Here is a 15,078-nt window from a genome sequence, read left to right as displayed (position 1 = left end):
TCTCCACAGGACTGTCCGTAGATTTGCTTAATTATGATATTGTATGCCAGAGAACTCAAATGTCGAAGCTAACATTTTTCAGGGGTATCTTTCAATGTCCTTCAAATGGCTGAATGCTGCATAGCTGTTGGAAAGGATCCTCCGGGGTCACCTCATTCATCGGACAACTCTAAAACACGCTCCAGCTCATCCAGTTCAAGCTGGGTTCGGTTCTGCTGTCTTGTACTTCTTGTTCCAGTAGCCTTCTTGGTGGCTCTCCTGCTCCCACTGCCACCGACACTGATACAGCTACTCGCACTAGTGATCCCCTGACCAGAATTCCCATCTTCTATAGCCGTCTTGGGTCGCTTCCTCACGCCTAGACCATCCTGTATCTGCCTGATCTCCCTCTCGGCGTCCTGCAAACGTTTGAACACGGCATCGTCTTTTGGGTTCTCCATATCATGAAAACATGCGTGATGCCCACACCCGTCACATTGGAACGACGATGCCATCTGCCTCCGTTCAGGTCACCGTCGTACATGTTGAAAGCTGAAGATTGACTAACCTTTAATGGATGAGCCATGAATCTCTGGCATGGACAACCTGAGTGAAGTATAGTCTTCCCGTGGTGGCATGAACCTCGCGGCGGTATATAGCCCATTTGAGTCCATATCGACGGGATGTTTGTCGGCGACATACTTCGTGCCGTTATACAAGTGTTGATTCTTGGTTGAATTTGCATAAAATTTCAACGTCTATTATTTCGAATCGACACTGGCACTCGTGACGAACATAAGATGCGTTATCCCAGCAGTTTGCGCGCTCGAATGTCTTGTCAAGGAGCAGGAATCACGTGATCACAATTCCCATCTCGTTCCGCGAGGCTGAGAGTCTCGACCATCTCTGGCGTCCTCAAACGTTTACGTTAAGTCCTTTTGAAAGGACCATGTCCCGCACGAAACAACCAAGGTATATGTTGGTTTCAGAACTATTCCTTTTGCTCACCTAGTCGATTGGGTTTTGCAGCGGGGCGGAACAGTCTATGGCAGCTGTCGGTTAAAGGTAGAACTAAGCTGCACGGAGCGTAGATCTGGACAATCTCGAAGAGAGGACCTGCGCATAAGTTGTTGCTCCAAAGTCTTTGGACTACATCGCGTACTCGGAATGCCAGGTCGTCGTGTCGTTGACATCCATCTTAGTGTTCTAAGAGATGCTGATCACCTTCCAGACGATGACCCTTTCTGCCAGTAGGATTATCATACTAGCTTATGCGACGGAGTAATTCTGGCCACAACAAATCCCCTATTTCGCCTTCACATGCGGTCCATCACACGCGGAAGGATCTCCCGACTCTTATTGGGTTATCATGTGACGTTCTTTGGCGATGCCTCCTCAACTGCACTCACTACATCCGGTAGGATCGCTCCTTCTTAATTCGGACTGCTGCGCATTATTTAAGCTCCACCATCCTCATGGTGCCCCTCTTGCTCCATACAACCACTCCACTTGACGCCCTCGGCACGATGCTGTCTTACTTCCTCAAGTGGGCAATCATGGCCGTTGCCGTGAGCGCTGCCGTCCCTTCTCTCGACGTCCCCGCCTGTCCGTTCAAAAGCATGATCAACTATGATAAATCCGTTCCCGACCTCGAAGACTTCCCGCTCACCCAGGTCGAGCTGTGCTACAGTGCCCAGTACATTCATATTAATTTCACAGCTTACAACGAGACCAGCTTCTTCTACAACTCGTCCTACGGAACAAATGACCCTATCTACAATTATGAGGTTATGGAAGTCTTTGTTTACCATGGCAAAAACGACCCACAGACGTATTTGGAGTTTGAAGTAGCGCCCAATAATGTCACATTCAATTCTTTCATTTATAACCCTTCGAAGATCCGAGCCGCAGGTGCGCCTTTTGACCGCTTTTACATCTCGGAACCCGTGGTTGATGGCCTCACTGCATCTACGATGCTGGATAAGCTGGGACAGACGTGGAAGTCCTCCGTCAGGATTCCCCTGGCTCTCTTTAATGTGGATAGCGGTCAGGCGAAGGGCACACTGTGGCGAATGAACTTCTTCAGGACGGTGGTTAGCCCAAAGACTTTCCCAAATCAGTTGCTCGGCGCTTGGAGCGTACCCAACGCAGCCAACTTTCACATGACACCTTTCTTTGGCTACGTAAAGTTTGTTTAAACATGAAGACGAGAAACTGTTGTCGGCGTCGTTCAAATTATATTATAAAGGTCGACCTCTCATACAGTGTCCAGCACTGTACAGAAATGAGATTTATGGGTTTTCGGTCATAATGAGCTGTGTTCGGGAAGTCAAATAATGCTGTGACTGACCGTAGTCCGCTGGTGAGAGTATGAGCATACTGGTCGAGAATACGTAACAAATTAATCACTATGTGTCGCTATTCGTTTCATACATGGATTTCATTAGTGTTATTAAGATTATCGGAAGCACATGAGCTTTATCGTCATCTATGAGGGATATGTCTTGTTATGTTTCCTCTACCCTGCTCCTCATCGCTAGATTCCGTCTCAAGATTCAACCAAGACTGAGCACTCGTTAGCTTGCGAGGAGGTTCCGCTCTCCTCGTTTCATTCGTAGCACTCTCTATCTCCTTCTCACTTGTCTGTGGAGCACCCACGTTCTCTGCATATGCTTCGGGAATGTCATCCATACTATGCTCACTCCATTTGAAGACTTGTTGTGTTGCATTATGAGCTGGCCGTATAGAACTATCCGGGCTCGTCGTGTTCTTTTCGAAGCGAACGGATACTGCGGACCTATTGGAACGGATAGAAGGTCGTGTTCGACTAGGGGCTCGGCTCTCTGGGGGACTGCGATCGCGGATGCTCAATTGTTCATCTCTATCTTGCCGAGAGTAAAGGACGCGCTTGAGTAGGGCACTGAGTGCAGGCGTGCAGGCAAGACAAATACCGATGTCTCCTTCAGTCTTGCCTGCAATGAGGGCTGGGTAAGTATACCAGACTTTGTCCGTTGCCGGTTGTTGGGCTCGCACAAGGTAAACCAGTCGAAAGACGCTTGGTACCGCAAGTCTTTTATAAAGTTAACGACGTGCTCGACATTCTTGAACTAGATATACATACAGATAGCCCAGCACCAACGCAAGAATTAGCGGAACACGCGAAGTGCCCGAGACCCGACGTCTCACAAAGAACCAGGAGACTAAGGAGACGGTGAGCAGGTCAGTTATGACAGCCAGCAGTCCATCTGTCCAAGCAGTGCCGATGTGCTGACTGAGTGAGGCGCAATTAAATTGATGAGTGGAAGCCCAATGCGAATCGTATTGCATCCAAACCGCACTGACTGGAAAGCAGTCGCTAACATAGATGATCAGTAGAACAAGCGAGTAAACTAGGATAAAAGCCATTGAGGACCACACTGTCCACTTGAATTTTCGGGATACAGTGTCCCGGCCGACTCTTCGGAAGAAAAGAAGAATCGACGTCTTTGTAAAAGCAGTTTGGAACAAGTACAGAAGGTTCAGGACCCAATCATACTAGAATGTATTTGTTAGCAGTGGCGGAGAGCACTTGTGGAGTGGCATACCTCGAGAGCGCGGGGAATAAGAGCCGACGGAATGTCAGCAAGGCGGCGGCCAAAATGATAATCAACAATTCCGGTGATGGTCAAACCAGTCATGCACACGCTCAAGATCCAGGAAAATGCGATGAACAAATCGTCGAAGTCGAAGCGCGTCGTCTTATGACGGAGTCTCGCTGCGAAGCGAATGGCGAGGAAGCCCAAGGTAAGCGCAGTGAGCGCTGCGAAGTAGCCGATGACCCATTCGCGATTCTGAACATTGTTCAGAGATTCCATGGGCCTGCGTGGTTATAATCGGCGTTTTCTGGGCAGGTTCATGGCCAAGACTCGAAAAGAGGGAGCAAAAAGCACTTGAGCTGGCTAGTGTTTTTCTTGTTTGTGTGTTTTTTGGACGTGGGAGTAAAAGCTGTTCAACAGATTGGACGTAAGGGAGTATGTGGGAGAGATTGAGTAGTGAGTCTGTGTGCGTGTGGAGATTGAAGCTGCGCAAGGCTGAAACAAGACACAGCGAAGCTGCAGAAAGAAAATGAACGTACGACGGAAGCGGCGCAAACGATGAAAGATGAAACATAAATCAAGGGTCGGGAGTAACATTATTCACGACCAAAGGCAAGGTTAGAAAGCGCGTTGTTATCCAACGTGACCGTTCTGGAGCCGCATAGAGTCATGGTTCCGAGATCCTGCTAGGCTGCATACGGCCATGCTACTCGGAGCGGCCGCTCGTATTGGCTCCAACCACGTAGCCCATGCGGCCAGTACAAGGGCGCGCAGGTTGGTGGCGTTGCAATCAGTCCAAGTAGTCTGTGTCCGAAATGAGCTCTACTCACGAGGCATCAGGCGATCATTGCTACTCTTCCCCTCTCTCTCGACATAGAGACGCCGCTAATGACAGAGCCGAACGATCGTTCAGTGTCTGCGCACAATGTTGTGGTTGAGACGCGTGTCTGCGAGCTTCGACGCGTTTTGTCGATGAAAACAGCTTTGGGCTCAGATTGTACACGGCGTCCGTGTCCAAGGGACAACCGTTTCCCAGCTTGCCGGCACGCGAAGGATGCTGCTTGTCTGTGGACAACAGCCAGAGTCCGCTAGGTTGTGAATGTAGATCTCATTTCGCAGGGACGAAGGCGGTAGACAGAACACATCCTGCAAGGAGTCAAACGAGACAATCGTCAATACAATGTTGCTCCATCCCTGGAGTCAATCTCTACAACCTACTTTCCAAAGCTATGACCGAGCACTGACTCTCGTCACATGCTTTGCGGCGCGTCTGTCAATATCAGTTGGACTTGGACGTGTACCTTTGAGTATGTCATAGTTAGGGCGAGGAAAAACTCTCAAAGCCACTTGTGGCGCTCCGCCTGCGGATCCATCAGCACTGAACCTCAGGAACCAGCATCTGAAGGTCGCATACGTCACAAGAGAGAAGAAAGTTCTGACGCCGTCTTCAATGTTCACTCTGAAAACGTCCAGAGCAAAGCTTTGTTGCTGTTAATGTGCAGAAGCTCGGGCTCTTCGTCAAATCTTTCAGCACAAGGTTCCGTAGGCTGCTTGTCATATCTATGAAAAACCTGCGGGATACACCCGGCCATTTCGATGGATGACCAGATACAAGCGCACCTTGACCGCTTGCTGAAGTCGAGGGAGTATCCGAAGACGATATGCCCTTCGGAAGTGGCGAGGGCCATGTCACAACCAGACCTTCAACGTCTTGGGGTCAGTAACTGGCGTGACCTCATGCCAGTCATCCGCGAACGCGTATGGACGATGAGAGACGCGGGACAGGTGGAGATTCTGCAGCGCGGCGAGATTTTGAGCGCGAGGGTTGGGATGGAAGATGTCAAGGGTCCAATCAGAGTCAGGCGAACGCAGCACAGATGAAGACGGATACTCGGCCGACTACATGTCTTTTAAATCGTCGCGAATCAGCCAAGCTGATGGCGATGCTGTCTTTTTTTTTTTTCATACGACTACATGAACTCTAAAAGCAGATAGCCTCGACACCTCATAAAACCACGGTGGAGGAAGAGTGTACACAAGACAAAATACAGACAAACAAAAAAGCTCGGTTTCTTTTCCGTCTTCTTCAGGTCCCCATCACCATGTGTAACCTCTCAAACCATGGCTGACGCACCGAGTAGCCCAAAATGTGACGTCAACGCCCGCCGTGGCGACGCAGACGCGTTCGAGGAGTGGCTGCCGGATTCAACAGGTGATTGCCTTGACGGCATGTTTTTGCTTCGAAATTCAGATTCGCCCGTGACATGGGAGGCAAATCTGTAGGCGTGTGAAACCAAGCGGACAGGTAAAACATCCTTGCTTGGGAGATCCTTTCGTGGAAGCAGTACTAGCACTAGCATCAGACCAATGGCAAAGCTGGCAACAAATGCTGGAGTAGCATCAGACTGCGTGGTGATACAATATGTGCCGTACAGCGCAACGCAGATTGGCGTTAGAGCAAGGAAATGGCTGTTTTGACTAGTTTCGCATCTGTGAGTGCAGTTCTGCCAACTGGTTTGCCGCACACGTAGCGTGTCATTCCTTGATTGCCGCGAACGCCTATCCCCAGTTCCAACGGTCTGTTCGTGTGCGTTTGCTTTGCCATCTTTCGGCTGTGAGGCCGCTGCAGTTGACGAATGTTCTGGTGATGACATTATTGATGATGCTTGGGGTTGCTGCGTGTTTATGGCCTGCAAAAGCACACGAGTCGCGAAGAAGATTTCGCGAATGTTCCAATCGCGCCCATTGCGATGGCTTTGGGGAGTGTGTTGGTCATTTCTGTGGGACTCGTGTTCACTCCTGGTCTCGTAGGCGGATTGGATGTCCATGGCATGATCCGCAACAGTTCTTGAGCTGTCGCCAGGACATGGTGGGAAGTGTGCTGTCAGCCTGGCTGTTGCAGGTGAGGACGGCGCGCGGTAGCGGGGCTTGTTTATGTTCGGGGCGGGGATCGGAACCATCCTTGGACCTTCTGTTGCATCGGGGAGAATTAAAGTGTCCAGAGATCCTTCATGAATTAAGGTGGCTTGCCGTGGTGAGCGTGGACTAACACGTGACTGCTCCAGGTTGGCGCCCGTTGAGAAGTGACTGATCGTGCGATTGAGGGTGGATTGAGTAGCCCCGTCGTACAAGCCAATTGAGGATTGTTTGTGAGACACAGGCGAAAGTGACTCCGGAGTCACTGGAGAGATTGGTGCGTTGCCGGCCGATGAACTGCCGTAGAAGCCAGAATCGATCAGGCCTGAGTTAGATTCAACGTGATCTAGCATTTCCTGACCGAAAATGTTGTTGTTGCATTCTCTACTCGGACTAACCCGCTGCTGGCTCAGGCCGGCTCGAGTAGAGTAAGCAGAGTTGTCATGGTCAATAGACCAGATTGGGGACATGCTGGCATAAGTGTTGGTGGCCGGCAAATCTGGGAAGAGCTGCCAATCGACATTGAGTTCAGGAGTGAAATCGAAATCAGTAGTTTCAAGTTCGAATGGAGCACTGAAAGACGTCATGTCAGACATGGCCATCGATGGCATGTCAAGCTCGAAATTCAGCATCGACATGTCCGAGAAAGGGTCAGAAACTGCTGGCTTTGAACTAGGCGTTTGATTCGATGCTCGCTTTTTATGTTTCCCTACTTTCTGAGGCACTGGACCGGTGCTGGAAGCCGAGGAGTTGTGCTCGCACTTTCTCCGACGGCGCTTGCAATCTGCGCACGCACCAACCAAACGCTTCTGCTTATAGGCCTTCTTCTCCTCGGGAGTCATTGTGCGTCGCGTGTGGATTTTAGCCTGAGGTTTGTTTGGAAGACACCAGACGTCCATGAGAGCTTCTTGTGTAGGCTGGCCAGCAGCAGAAGATTGTCGTCGCGATATGGTAGTTTCTTGTGATGTCCGTGAGGAAGGCATTGCAGGAGATGGCAGGGTAGACACGAAAGACGATTGAGGAGATGGCAGATAATCCGGGCTGATTGGAGCGAATTGCTCCACCTGCTGCTCCTGGAGCAAGAATTCGATTACAGCGGCCCGCATACGAGCGGCCAGATTTGGCTCATATGGGAAAGCTTCCTTCAAAGCCTCGTGCAGTTCGTCGGAACCCTTTGGAGGAAAGAACTCAAGTGCAGTGGGATCCTCATTGCTGCTAGAGACGCGGGTGATGAAGTAAGATCGAGCCATTGGGATTGACGAAGAAGAGATCCAGTCGTGATAAGCGGGTTGCGGAATTTTAATGAATTGAGCAAGCCCAGGTTGATCCGTTGCCGGTTGATAACGTGAAGACCTTGAGCTTTTTATCTAAATCGCGAACGGGTGCGAGGAGTTCTGTGGAGCACAGCCGTAGTGATGGTGGAGCGGCTGTGCAAGGGTTGTGGCGTTCAGCCAGAGAGAGAGAGAGTGTGTGTGCGTGTGCTGTGTACGGTGCAGTGTACGGAGCCGGGTGGTACCGCAATGCGAAGACGCTCTCGAGCTTTGCTCAAAGAGCAAGGTCACTACTTGTGCGAGGTAACGTTAGGAGTGATGAAGCCTGAGAATTGTGCCAGACAGGAACACGCCGGTTAAAACTTCGAATATCCAGGTCTCTCGAAAACGTCTCACCACTTGACGGTGTCCGTATGTGGCATAGCCTCGGAGTGGGGAATGAGTCAACTCGCCCGCCCCACGTTCCAATGCCAAAATACGATGGCAGTGCAACTGCGGCATGCAGCATGAGATGCAGCCTCGATGCCGCAGACCTCGTTAAAAGTGGTCATTGCAGCGTACACGGCATGAGTCGATGCGATCGGGGCCGATTAATTCGAACGTGTTCGACGGGAAATTTCAGACCTTACATGCAACTTCGGGAAGGAAAGGACAGGCCGGCGTCTGTTGATGCAGCCCTTCCGGAGAGCAGCTGTAGGAGACGGTCGTTGTGCAAACGGGAGAGGGGAGTATGCTCCCATTCAGCCTGGACACGAACCCTACCAATGCCTTCACACATGTATGACCGTGCCTCAGCCTGAGCCAATACTCGCCAGTGGCTCTCCAATTAATCGTCCGCAGTTCTTGCAGGCTTCGTGCCGTTCTTAAGCCACATCTTGGACCCACATCAGTTGCAGAAAGAAAGCTCGTTTCTACGTACCTCCGTGCTTGAGAAGAGATGACTCGACAGTCTTGAGACCATCCCTTTCATTCCCGCTGTAAATCTCGAAACAAAAGTTAAAGGCGGCTGATCTCACGTGACATATAACATCTTCTTTGCTCACGTCTTTCGCGTCGCTCTGAGGATCCAAATTCGTCTGGCAACGCGTTCGATGTGAGCTTCTTCTACTATTCGAAATTAAATGGAGTTTGAACATTTTGGCAACAAAGGCATGTTGGTGTCAGCACGTGCGATATCGGCAAACTCTGCCTTGGTTACACAAGAGTCCCCGGCGGATTCAAGCACCCGACGGCTGAAGAGCCGTTCTGTTGCTGTATTGTACTGTAGGCCGAGATATCGAATGCACTCAAATCGAGTTAGACATGTTGCGGCAGTATCGGTTTGCAACTCTTTTGCGTGTTCTAAATACCGAAAGGCGAGAGTACATCGTCGAAAGGTGGACCTGTATTACCCAAACTGGAACCATCAGCCTTACGATTCGTCAGACAAGATTGTGAGCCCTCATCAGATCACTATTTCATAGGTCGGTTAGATCTGGGGTCATTCATTCGGGGTACTCTGAACATGAAGGATTTAACCGGACTTAGCCATTGCCTGGACATTATCAGTTTTCGGCCGGATTTAAACATCAATATGATACCCTTATGTCCTTTGTGACCTGCTTTAAAAATCTACAGACAAATATCTCTGCGAAAACAACGACAAGTCAAAGGAGAAACCAAAAGTACAGCCACGCTAACCATTAAAGTATCGAATATGTCGACCGTCGTTCTCATCACCGGTATACCTTTTGAACGCCTCCAGAATAAGACCCTTCTCATTGACACGCGTGTAGGAGCCAATTCAGGCATTGGCTATGCCACCGCCAAAGTTCTAGCTGACGCCTCAGCTGATTATCAGATCATCATGACTGGAAGGAACAAGGAGCCTCTCGAAGCCGCCAAGGCGGAAATCGAGGCGACGGGCATCAAGGGCAAACTCTACTCGACCGTTTTGGACGTGACTAAAGAGGACACCATCGCGGCAGCGACTGACTTCGTCGAGAAGCAATTTGGCAGGCTGGATGTGCTGGTCAACAACGCCGGGTTGAGCGACAACACGTTGCCAAAGGACTGGTCGTTAAAGCAAAAGCTAGACCAGGTGCTTACGACAAACGTAACAGGTCCTGCCATCGTAGCGGACGCTTTCAAACCTTTGCTTCTCAAGTCCAAGGACGCGCGATCCATCTATGTTTCCTCCGGGTTGGGCTCCTTGACGCAATGCGCAGATCCGGAGAGCGTACGCTACCATTCGAAGTGGACCGTGTACCGAACGAGCAAGTCAGCGCTGAATATGTGGGCGCTGCAGGATTTCAAAGACTTGGCACCGCAAGGTGTCAAAGTCTTCATATTCTGTCCCGGATTGGTGAGGAGCAACCTGAGGGGCAAGGATGAGGAAATGGTATCTGCTGGAGGGAGGGCAACGGATCCGTCAGTGTCGGGAGAGAACATCTTGAAGATCATAAGAGGTGAACGTGACGCTGAAGCAGGTCAATTCATTCACAAAGATGGCGTGTATCCCTGGTAAAGCGCTTGGCACTCGGATATCGTAACTTGCGTGCAAGATTGTTGGAAACGAAAGTCGCCCAAAAACGAGCTTTCAATGCAACGTGTTACCAGTTACTTGTCTTCGTCGCGTTGGTATCTGCATAAAACGAACCTCGCTAAATGAACTAATCCAAATCAAACGCCGACAGCTGCTGCATCGCCACTGCAAATGCTCATGCATGCATAGTAGAAGCTGACATCTCTATCGTTTCCGATCGCTCTTAATGTTCGTGTGTCCTCTCTCATCTAGGATATCGTCCTCCGCTAAGTTCGTAACTTTGCGCATCTGGAAAACGGAAGTGGGGTGTATGCGACTTCATTTAAGAACTCTCTCAAACGTCTCTCCTCTCACGGTGCCGCCTGCCATCGCAGTTCTGACATTCCTCTTGAATCCCTCGCGATTTGTCTTGAGATCTTCAGCAGCTGCCTTGTTAAGTGGGTCGCTTGCATTTGGCTCCAAGAACAAAAATTGCAGACCGACAATGACGGCGTTCAAATTCAGGACAGGCTTCCAGTCTTCTCTGAGGATGTTCAAGCACACTTTGCCCTCAAGGTCGATGTTTGGATGGTAGATCTTTTCTCTGCAAAGGACTTTTGGGGGGTCATGCGGGAAGTTCTGGTTGATGGCAAATGTGAAGGTAAATTTGCCACCCTTGTACATGCCCTCGTCCGGCTCGATCGTGAGTATGAAGTTGAGAATGTCATCGGGGTTAGGAAACTCAGTTTTCATCGTCGAACCTAGCGAGAGTTCGGACAAATCTATGCGACAAGTCAGCGGGTCTTCCATTGTGTCATGGAGGGGGCAAGCGAGGGGTACCTTTCTGGACGCGGAGTTGAGCAGCAGTGACTTTCTTTTTCTTTGCTCCTGACGCATCTGTTTCGGCTTTCTGCTGCGCTTGTTTCTGTTTCCATTTTGTCAACTCACAGGCAGGCGCACGTCGTGGCGTTGTCTTACCATGCTCCATATCTTCAACATTTTGCTGGCGTGTGTTACGGACGGCACACGAGCCGTCGCTAGGCTAACTGTCAGACGTTGAACGTTCTATTTATGAACTCCTGAAGAGAGCAAGGATGCAACGCGAGAAGGGAAGCGAAAGCACAACCGGTCGAGAAAGAGCGGAGACGACGATGTTCTGTTCAAAGTGAGCCCAAGCTGTGAGTGTTCGGGGCATAGGCGGCGACAACGGAGCAAAGCCATTAGGCTGGAACCGATGCACGCTAACCAAAAGCAACGCCTTCTCTCCACGTGACTCCCCCGACAGACTCGAAGCGAGCGGCAGAGAAAAGACTATCTAGAGCTCTGAACAAAATGCACTTTCAGCGCACTTTCCTTTTGATTCTGCGGGGAGAAGTGAAAAATCTGTTTGAATCGGCTGGTGGAGAGTTGAGCATGGTAGCCTTAGACATTTCTCTACATGTGGATGCGGAGGACCTGTTGCGCCTTTCCTATTTTGGAAGCATGATCGAAAGTCATATGGTGTTCTTTTATGAAGCTGTCCAAATTTCCCTAATTTCCTAGTCGACTTCGATGCCCTTCAGTCCAGAGCCTGGTAGCTTATGGCACATCTTTTCATGCTAGCTCTGGCTTGATAATACACCTGGAAGTTTTCAGCGGCTCCCCCCTTGAGCCAGACCTTGTCGCTCTACAAGAATTCCCCAATGCCTGACCAACGATAGCAATGCTGCGGATGCTGGAGGCTCAGGCCCCGGCCAAACAAACGGCTGGACATACAATCGATACGCTCAGCAATCGCCTCAGCAATGCCTCCCTACTAGAAGACCGTCGCGCCGCGATCCATGGGTTACGGAGCTTCGCAAAGGACTATCCAGCATCGGTGGCTTCGGGCGCATTGCGACCTTTGATCGCTTGCCTCACGAACGACATTGAAGATGTGGACACAATTAAGCCTGTTCTCGAAACGCTACTGGGCCTGTTCAACCCTAGTCCGGACAGTCTGGAAGCATCAGAGGATATAGCGCTCTGGCTTGCTGACGAGTTCACGACCAGACAAGACAACATACAGATCCTACTCGACTTGCTCGACAGCTCTGACTTCTACTCCCGTTTGTACTCCCTAAGACTGGTACAATGCATATTTGCGGCACGGCCCGAACGGACACAAGAGTGCATTTTGGGAGCTGCTCTGGGCACTTCGAGACTTGTTGCTTCGCTAGACGACAGCAGAGATGCCATACGCAATGCTGGTCTGGTGCTCTTGAGCGAGATTACGAGGTCATCGACCGAGCTACAGAAGCTTGTAGCATTCGAGAATGCATTCGACCGCGTGTTCAAAGTCATTAAGATGGAAGGATCACTTTCGCAGGGCGGCATCATTGTCCAGGATTGTTTGGAACTTCTTGCTAACCTGGTTACTCACAATCCGTCGAATCAATCGCTATTTAGAGAATCAGGATGCGTTTCGAAGTTCGCGCAGCTCCTTCAGGAGGCGCACAAGACACAGATTGACGGCGAAGAGGCGTGGCCAACGCCTCAGAAAGAGAAGAACATCTGGGGGTTGCTGGGTGTAATTCGGCTCTTTCTAGCGGAGGGTGCTGTTGGGACACAGGAAAATCAGATCGCTTTCTTCAGGCATGGGCTACTCCAGCAGGTCATCGAGCTGGCTTTCCACCAGGCGTCTCAGGCGACAGTTCAGGCGGAGGCCCTGTATGCATGTGCTGATATGGTGCGTGGCAATCCTACACTGCAAACCAACTTTGCAGGATTACAAGTTCCAGCGCCAGTTGGGCAGCCACCATCAGGACAAAATGGACACACAAATGGCGTACCAAAAGTTTACATCATAGAAGCCTTGTTGGATCTCTCAGTTGTGCCGTCGTCAAGCACGCCTTTTGAAGTCCGCATGGCTGCGTGCGAATGCATCAAAGCTTACTTCTATAAGCACGCCGAGGTCCGACATCACTTTCTGAATCGCGCAATCGAAGGTCACTTGTCAGGCCAGGATGAAACTGCCAACGTGGTGTCGATACTGCTGCGGGAAGAGCTCAAAACGGGCGACCCATATCGAGTCTGGTTCGCTGCCGATCTCGTCTTTCATTTGCTATGGGAGGATTCGAAGGCAAAGAACATGCTCATGACTGTCACTGAAGGTGATGCAGAAAGTGGAGAAGAAGTCGTCACTTGCATCCAGACACTTACGGAGAATTTGCTTATGGCAATTCAGAGAGAAGAAGACGAACGCATCGTGATTGCCTATTTCACAGTGCTGTGCGGCTGGCTCTTTGAAGATGGATCTGCTGTCAATGATTTCTTGGGCGAGGGGAGCAATGTCCAGATATTGAAGCAAAGGATGACAACGGGTGGCCCAGAGCTTGCAGTTATCAAAGGGCTTTGTGCGGTACTCTTGGGCGTGATTTATGAATTCTCGACCAAAGACTCGCCCATACCACGCCGGAAATTACAACCTCTTCTTACAGCGCAACTTGGTCGTGAGCGATACCTCCAAGCTTTATCCCAGCTGAGGCAGCACCCTCTGATAAGGGACTTTGAGGTGGTACCTCAAGGTGCTGCTCCGCCTAGCGCTGGAGGGGAACTTCCGCCATATGCATTTTTTGATGCTACCTTCGTCGACTTCCTTAAGGACAATTTCAGCCGTCTGAGCAGAGCAATCGATAGAGATCCGGGCCTTGAAGTGCAAATCCATTCCAAGGAAGCTGGTGTGGACCGTGACCTGGTTGATTCACTACGCGCGCAGCTGGACGAGAAAGTCCAGGCTGTTCAAAAGCTTGAAACAGATCTTCTTAGCCTACAACGGCAGCTAGACCATGAATCAGCAAGTGCACGAAAGGCTGCAGATACTTCCACTGCAGAAATCAATCGCATTCGGCAGATTAACGAGGCGCTACAACGAAATCATGAAGCTGATCTTGAGAAGTTGAAAAAAGAGCATGCTCTTGCATATACTAGCCTGCAAGAATCGTCGGAACGAAAGATCCAGGATCTCCAACAGCAAATCGAAGCCATGAAGAAAGCGTCGGCGGAAGAAGCGGCCCGTACGAAGGAATACTACGAGCGAAGCATCAACCAGCTGCGTAACACCAAGACAGGCTTGGAAAGCCGTTTGTCAGAGGCTCAAAAGAAAGAGGAATCTTACCGTGAAATGAGTCACAAATCTCAGCAAGCGTTACGGCAAGGTGTTGAAGAACTTACGTCTGCGCGGAAACATATCGCCGAGCTGGAGACGAAGCTGAAGGAGCGGGATAAGCACATTGAGGCACTGCAAGTGAAGGAGACGGAGCTGAAGGAACAGCTAGAGGATGAACGCACAAAGATAACGATGCTCGAGAAGGAAGCGTCGGAATTTGATGCAAAACTGGAAAAGAAGGGCAACGAGCTTAAGAAGAAAGAAGAGGAGCGGCAGGCAGCACAGACAGAATTGGACGATCTTATGATCATCTTAGCTGATCTGGAGGAAAAGAGGGCGAATGACAAGGTATGTTATTTTGAACTTTTGCAAGTGCTCGTCGTGTCCGACGCACTAACCACTTTCCTAGAAACGTCTGCAGGAACTCGGTGTAACCGTGTCGGATGACGAGGATGAAGACGGAGACGATGAGGACAACGAGGAAGACGGGGAAGTCGATTAATTTTTTCTTGGCTGAAACGTCTGAAGCTGCTTGACCAGAGCTTGCCGACTTAGAACTTTGACCTCTGCAAAGCACACGTTCGTACTTTGCCATCATAATATTGCATCCGGTGGGATGACAAGCTGATCCTAGGCCGTGAACAAGTAGCACGAAAACATGCATACTTCAATATCTGAAGTTGCGATGCTGGACCTAATTTTTGCCAG

At 50.3% G+C, this 15,078-nt stretch overlaps 7 protein-coding genes across 7 annotated transcripts; 3 read left to right on the top strand and 4 right to left on the bottom strand.

The window, feature by feature from the left end:
- Positions 1–13: 13 nt before the first annotated feature.
- PV09_01477 (uncharacterized protein) lies at positions 14–774 on the bottom strand. Its single transcript, XM_016354369.1, has 2 exons — positions 548–774; positions 14–494 (listed from the first exon to the last, which is right to left on the bottom strand). The coding sequence occupies exons 1-2, from the start codon at positions 722–724 to the stop codon at positions 153–155; spliced, it is 519 nt and encodes a 172-aa protein (XP_016217381.1). The 5' UTR covers positions 725–774; the 3' UTR covers positions 14–152.
- A 731-nt stretch (positions 775–1,505) lies between these two features.
- PV09_01476 (uncharacterized protein) lies at positions 1,506–2,177 on the top strand (the record flags this gene model as incomplete). Its single annotated transcript, XM_016354368.1, has 1 exon — positions 1,506–2,177. One exon carries the CDS (start codon positions 1,506–1,508, stop codon positions 2,175–2,177), a length of 672 nt encoding a protein of 223 aa, XP_016217380.1.
- A 216-nt stretch (positions 2,178–2,393) lies between these two features.
- On the bottom strand, positions 2,394–4,429 carry PV09_01475 (uncharacterized protein). The gene is made up of 3 exons (XM_016354367.1): positions 3,564–4,429; positions 3,101–3,513; positions 2,394–3,049 (listed from the first exon to the last, which is right to left on the bottom strand). The coding sequence occupies exons 1-3, from the start codon at positions 3,831–3,833 to the stop codon at positions 2,464–2,466; spliced, it is 1,269 nt and encodes a 422-aa protein (XP_016217379.1). The 5' UTR covers positions 3,834–4,429; the 3' UTR covers positions 2,394–2,463.
- A 1,029-nt stretch (positions 4,430–5,458) lies between these two features.
- Positions 5,459–8,894, bottom strand: PV09_01474 (uncharacterized protein). The gene has a single exon (XM_016354366.1). The coding sequence runs from the start codon at positions 7,718–7,720 to the stop codon at positions 5,669–5,671; it is 2,052 nt and encodes a 683-aa protein (XP_016217378.1). The 5' UTR covers positions 7,721–8,894; the 3' UTR covers positions 5,459–5,668.
- Positions 8,895–9,218: 324 nt separating this feature from the next.
- Positions 9,219–11,461, bottom strand: PV09_01472 (NEDD8-conjugating enzyme UBC12). The gene is made up of 3 exons (XM_016354364.1): positions 11,223–11,461; positions 11,085–11,169; positions 9,219–11,026 (listed from the first exon to the last, which is right to left on the bottom strand). The coding sequence occupies exons 1-3, from the start codon at positions 11,241–11,243 to the stop codon at positions 10,584–10,586; spliced, it is 549 nt and encodes a 182-aa protein (XP_016217376.1). The 5' UTR covers positions 11,244–11,461; the 3' UTR covers positions 9,219–10,583.
- Positions 9,298–10,447, top strand: PV09_01473 (uncharacterized protein). The gene is made up of 2 exons (XM_016354365.1): positions 9,298–9,462; positions 9,517–10,447. Exons 1-2 carry the CDS (start codon positions 9,438–9,440, stop codon positions 10,245–10,247), a joined length of 756 nt encoding a protein of 251 aa, XP_016217377.1. The 5' UTR covers positions 9,298–9,437; the 3' UTR covers positions 10,248–10,447.
- A 296-nt stretch (positions 11,462–11,757) lies between the features above and the next one.
- On the top strand, positions 11,758–15,068 carry PV09_01471 (uncharacterized protein). Its single transcript, XM_016354363.1, has 2 exons — positions 11,758–14,718; positions 14,780–15,068. Exons 1-2 carry the CDS (start codon positions 11,947–11,949, stop codon positions 14,870–14,872), a joined length of 2,865 nt encoding a protein of 954 aa, XP_016217375.1. The 5' UTR covers positions 11,758–11,946; the 3' UTR covers positions 14,873–15,068.
- The last annotated feature ends 10 nt before the right edge of the window (positions 15,069–15,078 follow it).

The sequence above is a fragment of the Verruconis gallopava genome, assembly GCF_000836295.1.
Source record: "Verruconis gallopava strain CBS 43764 unplaced genomic scaffold supercont1.4, whole genome shotgun sequence".
Lineage (NCBI taxonomy): Eukaryota > Fungi > Ascomycota > Dothideomycetes > Venturiales > Sympoventuriaceae > Verruconis > Verruconis gallopava.
This window is presented reverse-complemented; position numbering and strand designations above follow the sequence as displayed.